The 15,000-nt window shown below is 48.2% G+C and overlaps 1 protein-coding gene across 12 annotated transcripts in view; it reads left to right on the forward strand.

Annotated features, from left to right (window-relative positions):
• casz1 (castor zinc finger 1) overlaps positions 1-15,000 on the forward strand; it is a 183,468-nt gene that overhangs the window by 126,081 nt on the left and 42,387 nt on the right. The window contains exon 1 of one of the 12 annotated variants that reach the window (XM_048241672.1): positions 833-894. The exons of the other annotated variants lie outside the window; for them this stretch is intronic. Coding sequence (XP_048097629.1) covers positions 873-894 — 22 coding nt within the window. The 5' untranslated portion in view covers positions 833-872. Of the gene's footprint in view, positions 1-832; positions 895-15,000 lie in introns of those variants that run through there. 12 annotated transcript variants of the gene reach the window in all.

Consider the following 15,000-nt stretch of genomic DNA (forward strand, 5'->3'; position numbering starts at 1 on the left):
CAAAGGGACACTCTCAATTTTGACTCTTTTCTTTTGTCTTTGCGAGCAGTGAGAGGGGCAATGCAAGTGGTCTGTGAATAGGCAGGCGCTACAGAGAGGACGTGGGGAGTGCCGGAGTGAGTGAGAGACAGTGAGGGAGTGAGAGAGGGAGGGAGGAAGGTAGGGGGAGAGAAAGAATATGGTGTATGGCGGGTTATCAGTGTCATACTGTTGCTGTACTGTGCTGTGCTGTCCTGTGTCTCCCCTGATCTGTTGCTGTTACTGCTATCAGGTAGTGTGTGGTTAGTGTGTGTGTGTGTGTGTGTGTGTGTGTGTGTGTGTGTAAAGTAACTCAATCGCAGCTCTCCATGCACAGACCCCAACTCCCTTCTCTTCCCCTGGCTGCCACAGGCTTGCAGCCCCAGCCACCAGAGAGATACTTAAGTGGCCTCTCTCCCCCTCTCTCTCTCTCTCTCTCTCTCTCTTTCCTTCTCTCTCCCTGTTTTTTCCACCCCGGCTGTGGAGAGCAGAGGGTGGTGAAGGACCCCTACTGGTTAAGTGGGTAAACACGCACAGCCTTGACATCTGTGCTGCGAGAGAGTGTGAGAGAGAGAGAGAGAGAGAGAGAGGGAGGGAGGGAGTGAGGGAGGGAGAGGGAGACAGAGAGGGTGAGAAAGGGAAAGGGTGAGTGGGATGGAGCAGGAGAGAGAGAGAGAGAGAGAGAGTCAGTGTGCGTGTGTGTGTGTGTGTGTTGGTGTGTGAGTGAGTGTCAGCGTGAGCAGCCCAGGCAGTGAGTCGCTCAGGAGCGAGGGAGAGGGAGAGGGAGAGAGGGGAAAATGCCTTGCTTTGTAGAGAGGGCTCCTCCAGAGCGGCAGTCAGAGGTGAGGCAGAGCATGGAGGCCACTCTCATGCCAGGTAAGACTGGGGGTGGACGGGGGTGGAGGGTGGATGGGGAGGGCTGTGTGTGCCGTACCCAGCCTGGGATGGGAGGGGTGTGGAGGGGAGGGCAAGAGGGCAGGGTTGCTGTGGAGCAGAGTGGGGTGGGTGTGTTGGTTGGTGGATGAGTGAGTGAGTGAGTGGGTGTTTGAGGGTGTGTGAAGTCTAAGAGGCTGTCATTTCTGCCACAGCTTTGGCACAGAGGAACACCTCCTGCGGCCCCAAACTGCTTCTGTTTGTTGGTTTGTTTGTTTGTTTGCTGTCCGCACATCATTATGACCTGTTTCCATATTGTCATGTGTTTGACATGTGTTACTTCACAGTTAGACTGATGCATTGAATACTTATTGATATATTGGCATATTGATGTAGATTGAAGAAAGCATTTGTTCTATTTCTCTGTTTATGATGATTGTTGCATAGAATTTGTTTTACTGTCTGAAGTGGAGGTATTCAGTTATAACTTTATTTTCTTTAGCTCATTTCATTGCATGCATTCCACACAGATCAAACATTTTAAAACACATTTCCAAAAGCTTTCATTTTCATCGCACAATCACATTTTCCTCCGTCAAATATTACCCTAGTCAATAATTACACAACCAACTAAAGAACCTCTTGAGAAATGAAACAAGAACAAAAAAAAAGAAAATACTCAAAACACTCTTCATTGTTTGCTGGCGGCTTCTAGAGAGTGAGGCTGAAAGGGAGCTTCTTCCTTTCCGAGAGAGAGAGGGATTTTTGCGAGGTTATGTTCAGACGCAGATGTTTCTGAGGAAGGGTTTGTCAACCGAAGGATTTTCCACTGGGCCTGAAGTAAACACAGTGGGCTCTGATGGCCCGCTCTGTTTGGAAGATGTGTTCTGGTTAAGACTAATCCCGCTCCCCTTCAATTAGATTTCCCCCCCGTTTTTGTTAAATAAATACGGTGTCGGGGAACCTAAACACAGATTTGCATGTGGCCTCTCTTCTGGTGTCGCCTGCGGTCAGAGTGGGCTCTTAGCAGAGTCGGCCAGCCAAGGCCCAGGCTCCTGCTCACCGAGGCCTGCGGACGAGGAGGGAGAGAGAGGGAAGCTCTTGCTCTCTCGTTTTCTCTTTCTAATTCTCTTTCAGTGTTTTTCTCTGTTCTCCCGTGTCCTGTGCTAGGTTTGTTGATTTGTGTTGTTAGGGGCTGAAATCACAGCCCTGGAGTGAAAGGTGAGGTTGCGATTGAATTTAGCTTGTGTGTCCATGGCAATGTGGAGACCGTTGCTGTATCTCCCAGTGAGAGAGGTTTTACTTTAAGGATGTGTGTGCTTACATTTATTTGTATTTGTGTGTGTGTGTGTGTCCATACACACACTACTGGTTTGTTAGGGAGATTTGTTTCTTTCCTTTACCGAGCAGATATCCCCACCCTCCCCTGTTTTCACTCTGAGTTGGTGGGAGATTGATGACTGAATTGTGGAGAACATGTTAACAGTAAGTGCTGATTTATTGAGATACTCAGGGTAAGTGAGGCCGCACAGACTCCGAGGGGAGAGGGAAAGATATAGGCCTTTTAAGTTAATGCAGAAATAGAGCCTTTTTAAGTAATAATTGTGATTACTGTGCAAGCGTGCAAGTGAGGGCTGAGGGGGAAGGGAAGAGAAGGAAAGAGAGCCCAGGCCTCAAGCTTTCAGCTTCTACAGGAGCTGGGGAAGAACTCTACCTCACACACACACACACACACACACACACACACTTAAAGACATACACACACAAACACTGTTGTTAGCTTAGTGCTTTCGGTTGCATTCTCTTGAATTTAATTGAAATTAACTGGGTACATTTTCAATTTCTTGCCTACACGAGGGATCATGTCGCGCCAAAGCCTTTGAGTTAGAATAATACAGCAACAAGTGTGTGTCTTGGCAGGCGGTGTCTGGAAATCCCACCAAAACAGCGATGCAATTTTAGAGGAATCAGACTCTCCCTTACTCTTCAGCTCCCGCGTCTCCCGCCAATATTTACCTTGAGAATATTCAGCCGCCATTCAAACTTGGTTCAAGGATTCATACCACCAGAATACGATCCACTCTATTTCTTTCTTTATTTATTTCATTTTACTCCACAAGCAAGGAATAAGGAATAATGTTTCCTCTGGAAGAGAAATTGCTCTGTTTTTTTTGTTTGTTTCTTTTTACTTGAGCCACCTTTTAGACTGAGTGAAATGTTTCCCCCAGTTCGCTCAGGGACGACTTTATTTCTTAGCGGGGACTTAACACTCACTCAGTTCCCCCATAAATACAGCGTTTCCCCAGCAGCCAGCCAGCCATAACTCATCCTCCTAACTCTCTGGCTAACTCAAGTCATATAGCAGAGAGAGAGAGAGAGTGTGTGTGAGAGAGAGAGAGAGAGAGAAGATGTAGAGACAGAGAGAGGGGAGTTTGTTAGTCATTCCTACCCCCTTCTCATTTTGGAGGCACAGACAGAAGAATCCAGCTGTACACAGTACCTCTGCACAGTAATCTCTGTCTGACGCTGGACTCAAACCTCCGTGCATGCAGTTCAGTGTGAGATGCAGACTTAGCGCTCCTGTTCTGTTTGTCATTGGTAGATGTCTCAGCACGATGTGAGAGAAATGACAGGAGGTGTGACGGGAAAGGCAGTCACAGTTACTGCCTCTACTGCTTTATCTCCGTCTATCTCTCTGACAGGGAGATGTTTGAGCTTTTATTTCTCTCGCTTCTTAATAAAGGCGTTGGTATGAAACGCGAGAGCGCGTAGCCCTGCTCCGCCGGCACCTGTTGGGGTCTGGGGTTGGCGCAAGCACAGCAGCAGCAGCAGTGCCAGCAGCAGAGGTAGAGGTAGCAGCAGCAGACGCCTGCATGCCCGCTTACCAGACTACCTACGAGGGCCCCCACACACCCCACCACCCCTCTCTCTCCCTGCTGAGAGAAGCGCTTATGCACGTTTGTTTTCCCGTCGTCGGTGAAAAGCCTTTCGGCAGAGTGGATTCACTCTGCAGATAAAAACCACCATCATTAATAATCAGCACGGAAACGGAAGGAGGAATGATGTGCATTAGGAGGAAGAGTGGAACCAGCGTGGAGGTGATTTGATGCTTCGGGAGGCCGAGGGGAGAGGCAGATGCTCTGGCACAGGTGATGGGACGAAGCGGATCGCGGCGCTCCTGCGCGGCAGCTGGAGGTGTGGAGGCACGCCGTTTGTCGGCCGGGGGGGGGATTGTTTTTTTCTGCTTTCTGATCTCGGCGTTCGCACGCAGCCCGGAGGAGACAGTCGCTCTCGGCGGGCCGGCCCAATTGGTTGTGATCCCGCCTGCTGGCGCCTTCTGCTCCTGCAGGAGCCGCTCCCAGCGGCCAGGGCCCGAGCCCACCACCTGACAGCTCCTCCAGCCTCTGAAGTCCTCTGAAGTCAGAACCTCCACCTCCCCCACCCACCTCCAACCTTCAGCATGCACACACACACACACACACACACACACACACACACACACACACACACACACACACACACACACACACACACACATATACACACACACACACACACACACAGCAGCAGCCATCCCACCCCCACCCTCAGTCTCAAATACACATACACTTGCACACTAGCTATCCCACCCCCATCTTCATTGTCAAATACACACTAATTTGCACACATGCCAGCCTTTTCTACCCTACCCCCTACCTCCAACATACACACACACACACACACACACACACACACACACACACACACACACACACAGACACACACACACACACCACAGCTTTTCCCACCACCCCCACTTCCCTCCTCTGTCAGTCACCCCCAACCCCCCCACACTGCCATTTTGATGTGTCGTGGCACTTTTGTATTTTGTTGTGTTTGCGTTAAAAGGGGGGTGGAAAACGACACGCTTGGAGGAATTATAGTCACCCGTTAGTCACGGTGCACACAGGAAGGTGAACACCGCACCGCGCCACTCTGTCCGGCTTCCCGCTTTTTGATCTTGCCATCAAATCTCCTCCAATTTTACGAGTGCCGCTCACCGGGAGCAAGCGGGAGGAGAAAGCGCCTCCGAGAGGGAGACGTTACAGAAAATATGCGGGAGCACGCCATCACTTTTGATAAAGACGCGCCGTAAAAACAAAGAGCCGGAGCGCTAGAAAGCCCAGAAGAAGAAAAGAAAACAAATAAGCAATGTGCCAGTGTGAGGTAGCATCACCTGAGAAGCCTTGTTTCATCTCCTTGGCAAGGCATTGGGCAAGGCACGCTTTGCACTTTACTTTGTCCCAAGCTCCTTTGCTACCAGTTGATTTGTGCAGTAGACCACAGAAGAAGGAAACAAAAAACAAAAACAAAAACACATTTGTGTGAATGTGTGTGTGTGTGTGTGTGTTGGAGGGGGTAATATTTTGGGCACTAACTAGCTTAGCGTGGCTATGAGGCTCTGTGTGTTAATATTTGTTTATTGGTCGCACGGTGTTAAGCTGATCAGCGGGGTGACGTGTTGCCTGGTTGCCCTGGGCGATGCCAGCTCTCGGGCTTGGCGGCGGTTCAGAGGATGGATGTCTTCGGAGCAGTGGGGGCCCGACGCTAGCTTTATTGCGCATCAGCTGGGTACCAAACTAATTTGATAAAGCGCCACTTAATACAGCATGCACACGCACACGCACACACACACACACACACACACACACACACACACACACACACACAAACAAACACAAACATGCACACACACAAAAACTTTCACACACACACACACACACACACACACCAAGGAGTATTGGCACCATTTTTGGCACGCTGTCAACTGTGGTATGCCGCCTGGCACCGTATTGGCATGGCACTCCACCGTGACTCACAATAAAGCCAAGAGAGTGCGCAAGCAAACAGAGACCATACTGTAACTTACAGAGAACAAGAACTACAGACAGAGAGAGAGAAAGAGAGAAGAACAGAGAAAGTGGACAGAATAGAAAGAGAGAAAGAGAGAGAGAAAAAGAGAGAGAGAGAAAGAAGAGATGTTGGTTTAGTAATTACTACCCCGGTGCAGTGGCGGTGGAGGACAGTGGAGGCAGTGAGTGGCAGGCCCAGAGTTGAGATAATGAAGGGGTAGCGTTGCAACTCTGACAGTGTTAATCTCCACATTTCTCCTGCCGATGGCTTTGGAGGTGGTGGAGGGGGGGGGTGCAGGGAGGGCTGCCCACCATATTTACCCTGCCGGAGAGAGGCCGTCAAGCCCACCTGACAACACAGTTTACCCAGCAGCGGCCCAACACATCCTTTCACCCTCCCCTCCATTCCTCCCTCACTCCCCCCCTCCCTCCCCCGCTCCCTTCTTTTCTCACCGCTGTCGTGAGATGCTCATCGAAGCCTACGTCCCTGCCTCTGTAATACAGCCTGCCCAGGGAGAAGCCTTCAGCACCCATACTCATCTTAAGCAGAAAAGAAAGGAGAAAGGGACAAGAAAAGAAAGACAGAGAGGGAGAGAAAGAGAGAAAGAACACAGGAGAGAGGTAGAGAGAGAGGTAGAGCAGAGAACTTTCTCTCTCTGCCTCACTTCTTCCTCTTTGTATTTTTTTTTTTTTGCGCGTTCTGTTTTGAACTTTCTGAAGTACTGTTTAAGCATTGGCAGAGCACCGGCAGAGACGTATGAATATGCAGAGTGCCATATGGCGACTCTAGCACTGGGACTAGACTAGGTGTGTCCAGGGGGTAGAACGCTTGTCGATGGAGCCCTCTTCTCTCCTTCTCAGATTAGCACAGCAATAATGCGCAAAGAAAACCACCTTTTTTCCCCATCGTACCTCGTGTTTCTCTGTCACTCTCACCCTTTACTTCACCCATGCATCACACACAGCACAGAGCTGGTGTCGAGTTAGTGTGTGTAATCCACTGCTTTCAACTGGAAAAGAGAGGTGGAATAGAAACAGAGCAGAGAGAGAGAGAGCGAGAGAGAGAGAGCTATAGCTGGCAAGGCCCATGCTGCCGTTGTATTTTTGGTGTTCAGATGCTGGTCTTGACACCACCGTGATTAAAAGTGATATTTCTGACACATTAGGATGCGCACGGGAAGTAACCTTCTCTAAAGCGCTCATTATTAGATGCATGGCAGACCTGAATATTTATAAAATCGCTGTTAATAATTAATAACGGCAATCTGCTACAGTAATTCAGCAGATTTGCACTTCAACAGAGTATCCGTTTTCACTTTAAAATAATAATAAGGGGAATGCTAATGCCTCTGCAATCTAACCTGTGTAAGTCTAGAGTCAAGGCATGCTGTTAGTTTGCCATTTAAGGGTATTTTTATTGCTGCATTTAAGCTGTATGTATCACTTGTGTTGTCTGTTTAAAAACACTATTTTTTTTCAGTTTTTGTAATCAAAATGGTGTCACTCTTCTAGATCACGAGCATCTATCAGCTTGCAGTCAACAATTGTGCAACACAGTCTTGTTTGTCGCTTCCTTTTGAGGGTATGTCACCTCTATAAAAAACCAGGAAACAAACTCTTTTGGTGTAGAATATACATGTAGCAGTTGTGGTTTTATCAAAAGCAAATTCTTTGTTTGAGTCAGCCAGCAACACTTCCTTTTGTGTTTGTCGGACCAAAATAGCACGTACTTTCTGTAAAGTACCTCTCTTTTTACGCCAGCTTCACTCAAACAGCCCTGGTTTCAAAGAAGGCAGCTCTCACTCAGTCACAAGTCAGCCATTTAGATTCTCAAGCAGGAACAGAGAAGAAGAAATGTATCAGGGTCTGAAATAAAAAATGAAAAAATAAATGTGCTTTATAGATAAAGCCACTAATACAAAATAGACTTCTGTTTTTCTGTCAGAGACATGATGTTTGTGGTGCATTCAGTTGAGAAGATATGGGTAGTGTTCGTGTTTAGTGCATGTGCTTGTATGTGTGCATCTGCGTTGATTCAGACAGTGCTGAGTGACAGAACTGAGTTTGGCAGAAGTGAGATGACCCATAGCCCACAGCATGAGGAGGCTGTGAGAGGGGCCTGCAGAGACCCTGCTTTATAAGGGAGGGATGCCCTGTGCTCACTTTCCTGTCTCATACACACACATACTCACATACACTCATGCATACTGTACCTACACACACATAGTCACACACACACACACACACACACACACACACACACACACATGCACAGCGCCTCCTGCCAACTACAGTAGCTTAGCAGCTGACCAGTTGACTGGGTCTCCTGTATCCTCTTAACTGCAAAGCTTCACACTGCTGAAACAACCACACCTATAGCTCAGGCTGTGGCAGTCTGTCCTGTAATGCATAGATTCTATACAGCTCAGACAACAATATAGCGAGGGGAAGAATCCTGCATACGACAGGCTTGCGTGTACGAGTAGCAAAATTGTGAGAGGTTTTTTTTTCCTTTTTGCAAAAGGGCAAGTAGAGGTCTTATAGAATCTTTAGGCCTGGTCTCTACCTGTAGCGAGAGACATTTAGGGGACACCTGCGAGCCATTGCTGTGCACATAAAACAGAGAGAGAGGGAGAGAGAGAGAAGGAGGGAGAGAGAGAGAGGAGGGAGGGAAAAATGGGGAAGTCTGTGAAGCAGAGCAAATGTTTTAATGGCGGTCTGGGATCGATGTTGTCAGCACAGCGTCCTGTCTGGAAATGTTTTTTTTTCCTTCTTTCCCCCCTAATGTCACCTCTTCCTGTCATTTGAAGGAGAAGGGTGCAAGGATCTGCAGTGAACAATGAAAAAAAGCTGAGCAGAATTTGAGGAAATTGCTTTAAAAACATTGAATGCTCACAAGCCCTGTTGTATCTGAGAAAGAAATTTAAGAAGTAACCTTGGAAATCAATTAAGCATTCCCTGGGAGCTCAGGCTGTTTCCAAGGATAGGCCAACTCCTCTGTTTTCTCTCTCTCCCTCTCCCTCACTCTCTCATCCTCTCCATCTCCCCCTCTCTCTTTCTCTCACTCTCATTCTTTCCCTCTCTTCCTCACGCCCTCTTTTACTTAGACATTTTGCCTGTCAAACAAACATCCTCTTAAACAAGGCGCTTTGTCGGCCCCGGCTCTTTTATATATTTATTTTTCGCTGCAAAGTGCCTTATAGGCTGTCAACATGTCTTAAGAGTCTTATTAAAGAAATGCCACAACTCATCTCGCTTTAATGTAATTCATATGCTGATGAAAGGGGGACATGTCCAAACATCTAAACAGCCAAGCTTTTTAGGTTTCACATTGAGGTTATCCGAGAGGGCTTTTGTGATGATTGACATTATCTGGCCTGACAGAGCTTCATAGCAAGGTTAAGCTAATGCTCACAAGCCCACTGGCCACAGAAAAGTGCCCCCTCCCTTTCTCATTGCTTCCTGTTTAGGCGTGTGGTGTCTGGGCTCAGGGGGGTGGGGGGCATGCGGTAAGGGGGTTGAGGAAGTGAGTGTCTAGTGGTGTGGGGGGTTGGTGTGGTTGCCGTGGCAGCACTGTCCGGCATGAGGGGACAGGTGGAGTGTGTGTTGTCGTTAAGCGACGGCTCATTGAGTTGTAGTGTCCGCATGCGCATGCACACACACACACACACACACACACACACACACACACACACGCACACACACAGGCCACCCCAAGGAGAAGCAGTGAGGCTTGCTCGGTAACTGTGGAGCTGTAAAATTAAACACACGCCCCCCCACCACCAACACCCCCACCCCACCTCTCTCAGCTAATGACCCAGAGTGCCAGGAGCCAGTCTCCTGGGTCCCCTCCTGACCTACGTGTGCCCGTCACTGTGGACAGACAGGGCCCATCAAGCACCTCCTCCTCTTCTTCCTCCTCCTCCTCCTCTTCCTCCCTCTTCTCCTCCATCCATCCTCTCTTTCCTCGTGCACCTCCACAGGGTTCCCAGGAAGTAAAACACAGCTCGAGCTCAAGTTAATGTGCACAAGTCCCAGAGAGAGGGGAGCTTTTGGAGCCATCAGCCTCCCCCACACACACACACACACACACACACACACACACACACACACACACACACACACACACACACACACACACACAGACACACACACACAGAGCTACCCTCAGTCAGACACTGCCTAGCTCAGTATGTGCCACCAGCACGGAGGCTGCAGGATTGCTCTCTCTCTCTCTCTCTCTATTTCTTTCTTTCTTTCTGTTTCTCTCTTCTCTCTTCTCCACGCTCTCTCTCTTTCTCACTCCCTCGTGTCTTGTTTGTGGCAGCCCCGTCATTAACCCTTTGCGCTCTGCCAACACGGATCTGCAACCGATCCCCTCTGGCTGCTGCCAGGCAGGGTGCCCCCTGCCGTGCCCGCCCTGTGCCAACACTGCCAGCCCACTCATGAGCATCCCCCGCCTCTCTCTCTCTCTCTCTCTCTCTCTCTCTCTCAGTCTCTCTCTCTATCAGTTTGCCTTTCTACATACAAATTTGTGACTGGCTGTGTACTGTAGCATTCGACAATTGGCATCCTAAGGTGGACGCAAGCACAAATACGGACGCTCCGTGGGCTTTTAAAGAGTCCGACCCTGACCAACAGGGTCAGGCAGAGGAGAGAAAGAAGGAGCCGACTTGTTTGCTCATCAACTCACATAAGGAACGACAAAAAAGCTTCGTCAGGGGCAAACCGGTGTGAAAGTTGGGTTTGCAGAGGTTCTCCGCCTGTCACAGTGCCTCTCGTCACACACACACATGCACACACAGACACACACACACGCACACGCGCACACAGTCGTCTGTCTCCCACGGCTGATGAGCGAACAAGGCCTTTACTGTGGGTGGAAAATCATAATTGCTTGCAGTAAACAACAAAAAAACCACACTCACATACATACACACACAAACACACACATGCACACACGCACGCTTACCCACATGCTACATAAACACTTGTGTGCTGCAGACAGACAGACCACCTTGTCAAACTGCACACATACACAAATCAATGAATTTCCTCTCCCTTAAAATACACATTGTATGTATGTTTATGGTCCATTGTCCTAGCCCTGTGCACATGTTTGTGTGTGTGTGTGTGTGTGTGTGTGTGTGTGTGTGTGTGTGTGTTTGCGGCAGTATGGCAGCACTGTTTCACTTGGCTGAAGGCCTCTCTCTGTCTGATTATGGCCGGAGGAGGCTGCCGTGAAGTCGTGGGTCCCTCAAGGTCGACCCAAAGACAGCACGCAAGCGTGCAAGGTCACCTCTGCCACTAAAAGCAATAAGTGCTTTATTGATAGAAAAGAACCACACAGAGACAGCAAGCAAGCAGATGTTCTAGCAGCTGATTAATAATAAAACAGATTTGCGAGTGTGTGTGTGTGTGTGTGTGTGTGTGTGTGTGTGTGTGTGTGTGTGTGTGTGTGTGCTTGTGTCAATGGGTACAGAATGTGTTGGATTTTCGTCAGTATCCTGTCATGGGTGTGTTTTGAAGGGGTGGGTGGAGAAAATAATATGTCAAGGTGTATTGGGTGTGTGTGTTTTGTGTTGCAAAAATGTTTTGTGATATTTTGAGCGTAATTGTTTTGCTGTGATGCATTTCCTCCGAGTAAAAGATTGATCTTCACAATGGAATGTAAAAAATCCATTTGACTCCATCAGATGAAAAAAAAAGAACAGAGAGTGATCGAGGGTGTGTGTGTGTGTATGTGTGTGCGTGTGTGTGCGTGCATGTGGGGATGGAATGTGTGGCATTGTCCTAGGAACACCCTTCTGAAAAGTTCACACATTCCTGTTGCTTTTTTCCTTCTCTTTTGCGGGTAATATCTGACTGCTACCTTCAGTTGGTCACTTAGTGCTCTTCACTCTGACCATCCTTTAAAGAACATGAAGGGTGCTCTGCTGACAGAGATGAAATTTCTCACTTTTCAGATGTAGTAGTAGTTTTTTTTTTATTCTGTAAGAACAGATTGTTCCTTGAGCCAGATGAACCCAACAGGGTAATTTAACTGTGATTTTACCCTCATTAACTTTCATTTGACACAGCCCTCCCTCTCCACGTCCACCCTCCATAAAAATGTTCAAAATCCTGGTAGAGCTTCTCTGAGTCGAGTGAGGCCAGTGTTCCCAAATCGCACCCCTATACCAGGCTAAAGCCTTGCTCTAAACCTGTTCGCCCAGAAGAATGCTGGGGAAATTCCACCCTTCTGCCTGACGCCCCCCTCCAGTCACTGAGGCTCTTCTTAATTCCCCCTCGGTGCGTCTCTCTCCCACTTCACACACACACACACACACACACACACACACACACACACACACACACACACACACACACATCCCTCCCTCCTCTTCCTCTTCCACCTCCTCCCTGCTCATCTCTTCATCACCCCACTCGTCTCCCCCAACAACATAAACTTCTCCTCCTGACTTTTCCCCCAGCCAGAACAAAAAGGAAAAAAAAAGAAAATGGTAGGAGGAACGCGGGGGACCTGGCTTTTTGGCAGTGGCATTGTTTTTAATCATCAGAACCTAGAAATTATTATTATCACTTCTGACGCGGCAATTAAAGTCTCAGGTCAGGAGCGGCGGCGGGCTGTGATCAGCGGCAGAGCCGAGAAGTTTTAATTAGACGATCAGAACCATTAATGCACAAAAAAAAGGTGTGCGCTGGGAAATTAACGCCAACGTCTTAATCAGGGTTAGCGACTCCGAAGAGGAGTCAAGTGAACAGAGAGCAAAAAACAAATCATTTCCGCACCACTGGGACAAAACTCAATTAAATATGCATGCAGAAAATGGAAATTTTTTAGCATGGGCAGAACCCGACGGAGGGAGGGTGGGGTGGGGAGGAGAAGAGAGAGAGAGAGAGAGAGGGAGGGAAAAAGAAGAGAAATACCGCAAAGTCTGGCGGCAGGGTCGTGGACCTGCTTATTGTTATTCTTGTGTAATAAAAATGAAGGAGGGGGCCAGTTTGCCAGGGTCTGGGGCTTCGGTGGCGTATTTGTCCATCCGTCGTCTTCCGCTCGGCTTCTCTGTGACTGCGGCTTGGGCCTGCCGCAGAGAGCAGAAGGGGGTGTGTGGGGGGGGTGCTGTCTTCCTGCAAGCAGTAAATTAAAAGGCTAAAGACAGAACAGGGGGTGTGTATGAGTTGTGGGTGTGGAAGGGTGAGGAGTGTTAAAGGATAGGTCTATGATTTGGTGTGCTCCTAGATGGATTATGTTTTTGTATGTGGCCACTCTATCAGTGTTTAAGAGTGGGGCTTTAAACCAGTGCTTGTCAGTTGAACATTTCGGCGCTAGTGCGCATGAGCAACTGACAGAAAGTGCCGGCTCACTCATGTCGGCCCCTATATTCGCTGCACTTTACTCTGTATGTGGGGAAATATGCACAGAAGGTGGGGGAAAGTTTTTCTCTCTTTTCTCTCCCTCTGTCATATTCCCCCTTTCCTCTCTTTCACTCTCTCTCTCTCTTTCTTTCTCTCTCTCTGGATGAAGCAGGAGCTGGCTGATCCTATAAGTGAATCTCCCGAAGCTTTAAAATCTTGTAGCTGCACTATTTCTCAAGACACAGAGCTCACAAAAGAATCTCACAAACAGCAAGCCCATTAAATGATGAAAAACTCTCTGGAGCTGTCTGTTTTTCTCACCGGCCTGCATAATATGAACATTAGCTCCTGAAATTATGATGGTTGGTTCTGTCAGTTGAGACAATTGACACTTTTTTATATATATATAAAAATGACAAACTTTAACACATAAAATCTGAGATTTGCTGTAATCTACAAGGAATTGCAAAGCAAAAACACACAGTCATGGTATGGTTTCTAGAACAGTCTGTGGGTGTGAGCTTAGACCCGAGCATGGTGCCAGGTGATGAGGCTGTGGGATATTTCTGTATACATGTTCCTGTGGGTTATATATATACATGTTCCTCTGAAAGCCCAGTTTGTCCCTCAGCTTGTCTGTGTGCTAACCTGCGTTCTGTCTCGGGGGGGTGGATGTGGATAGAGAAAAAGAGAGGGAGAAAAGGGGTAGAGAAAAAGGGGTGCAGGACACGCCAATCTAAGCAGTCATTAACAGCCCCCCATCACCACGTCCTCCTCCTCCTCCTCCAGCACCAGTGGCAGCGTGATTTGCAGTCTGCGCACGTTCAGGCAAATAATGCACTTCCAACAGCATTATTAGGATTTGAAACACCACTTGATTGGGCATGATATCATTCTGGCGCATAAACAGAAGCTCAGAGTTAAACAACAAGACACAGAGGATTTCAAGAGCTCTAAGAGAGGAGAGAGTTCACGGGAGCTTTTTCTTCATTTAGACCATTAGCTACGTTGCACTTATTTCATTCAGAGCCGAGGCAGGGACAGTAACATCTTTTATGTGCGTCTGAGAGAGAGCAGATAAAAGAGAACTCTTCTCTCTCTTCTCTCCTCTCTTTCTCTCTCTCTACCTCTCTCTCTCTCTTCTCTCATCTGTCTCTCTCTCTCTCTCTCTCTACCTCTCTCTCTCTGTCTCTCTGGCACTGCTGTGCTCCTGTTATTGTATTTGTTTGAAAGTGTTTGAAACATTTTGGTGCCTTTTGTGCCTGTTCTCATTCCCATATAAAGCCGGCGTTTTACAGCCGCCTCAGGTCTGCACAGTTTCCACAGAAAAATCTTGTCAGCCGCTGCAATAAACAGTGCCAGAAAAGCAAGTTCCATCTAGTCGCATCAGCATTTCAAAAGCCTGTGTCTTCTTTAAACTTTCCCCACTCAAATAAAGTAGACAACAGTCAGACCAGAAATAACCTTAAAACACACCTTCCAAACACACCCACCCATTTCGAAACAAATATCAGAAAGTCATGATATATGTAGCTTACTGTATGTCTATATGACTTTTGTTGCCTTGATATGTTTACATTTGATATATTTATTGACGATCCTATTTCACCCGGCTGCACATGTGTGCTGAGTGGCCCGGTGAGAGTCAAGTCAGGACTCCCAAAGGAGCGTGCTGCTCTTTCATGTGTGTCCCCCCGCTGATTTTTATCACACCGTGTGCTATCATGCACGCATCACAGCGGGCCGTAAACAGCACCGTTGCTATAGCGATACTCCATTGTGAGCGGCCGCGGATGGAGCAGCTGAGCAGGGACAAGGGCCAGGGGCAGGGGACGGATGGACTGACAGATAAACGGAC

Source organism: Alosa alosa, chromosome 4 (genome assembly GCF_017589495.1).
Source record: "Alosa alosa isolate M-15738 ecotype Scorff River chromosome 4, AALO_Geno_1.1, whole genome shotgun sequence".
Classification (NCBI taxonomy): domain Eukaryota; kingdom Metazoa; phylum Chordata; class Actinopteri; order Clupeiformes; family Clupeidae; genus Alosa; species Alosa alosa.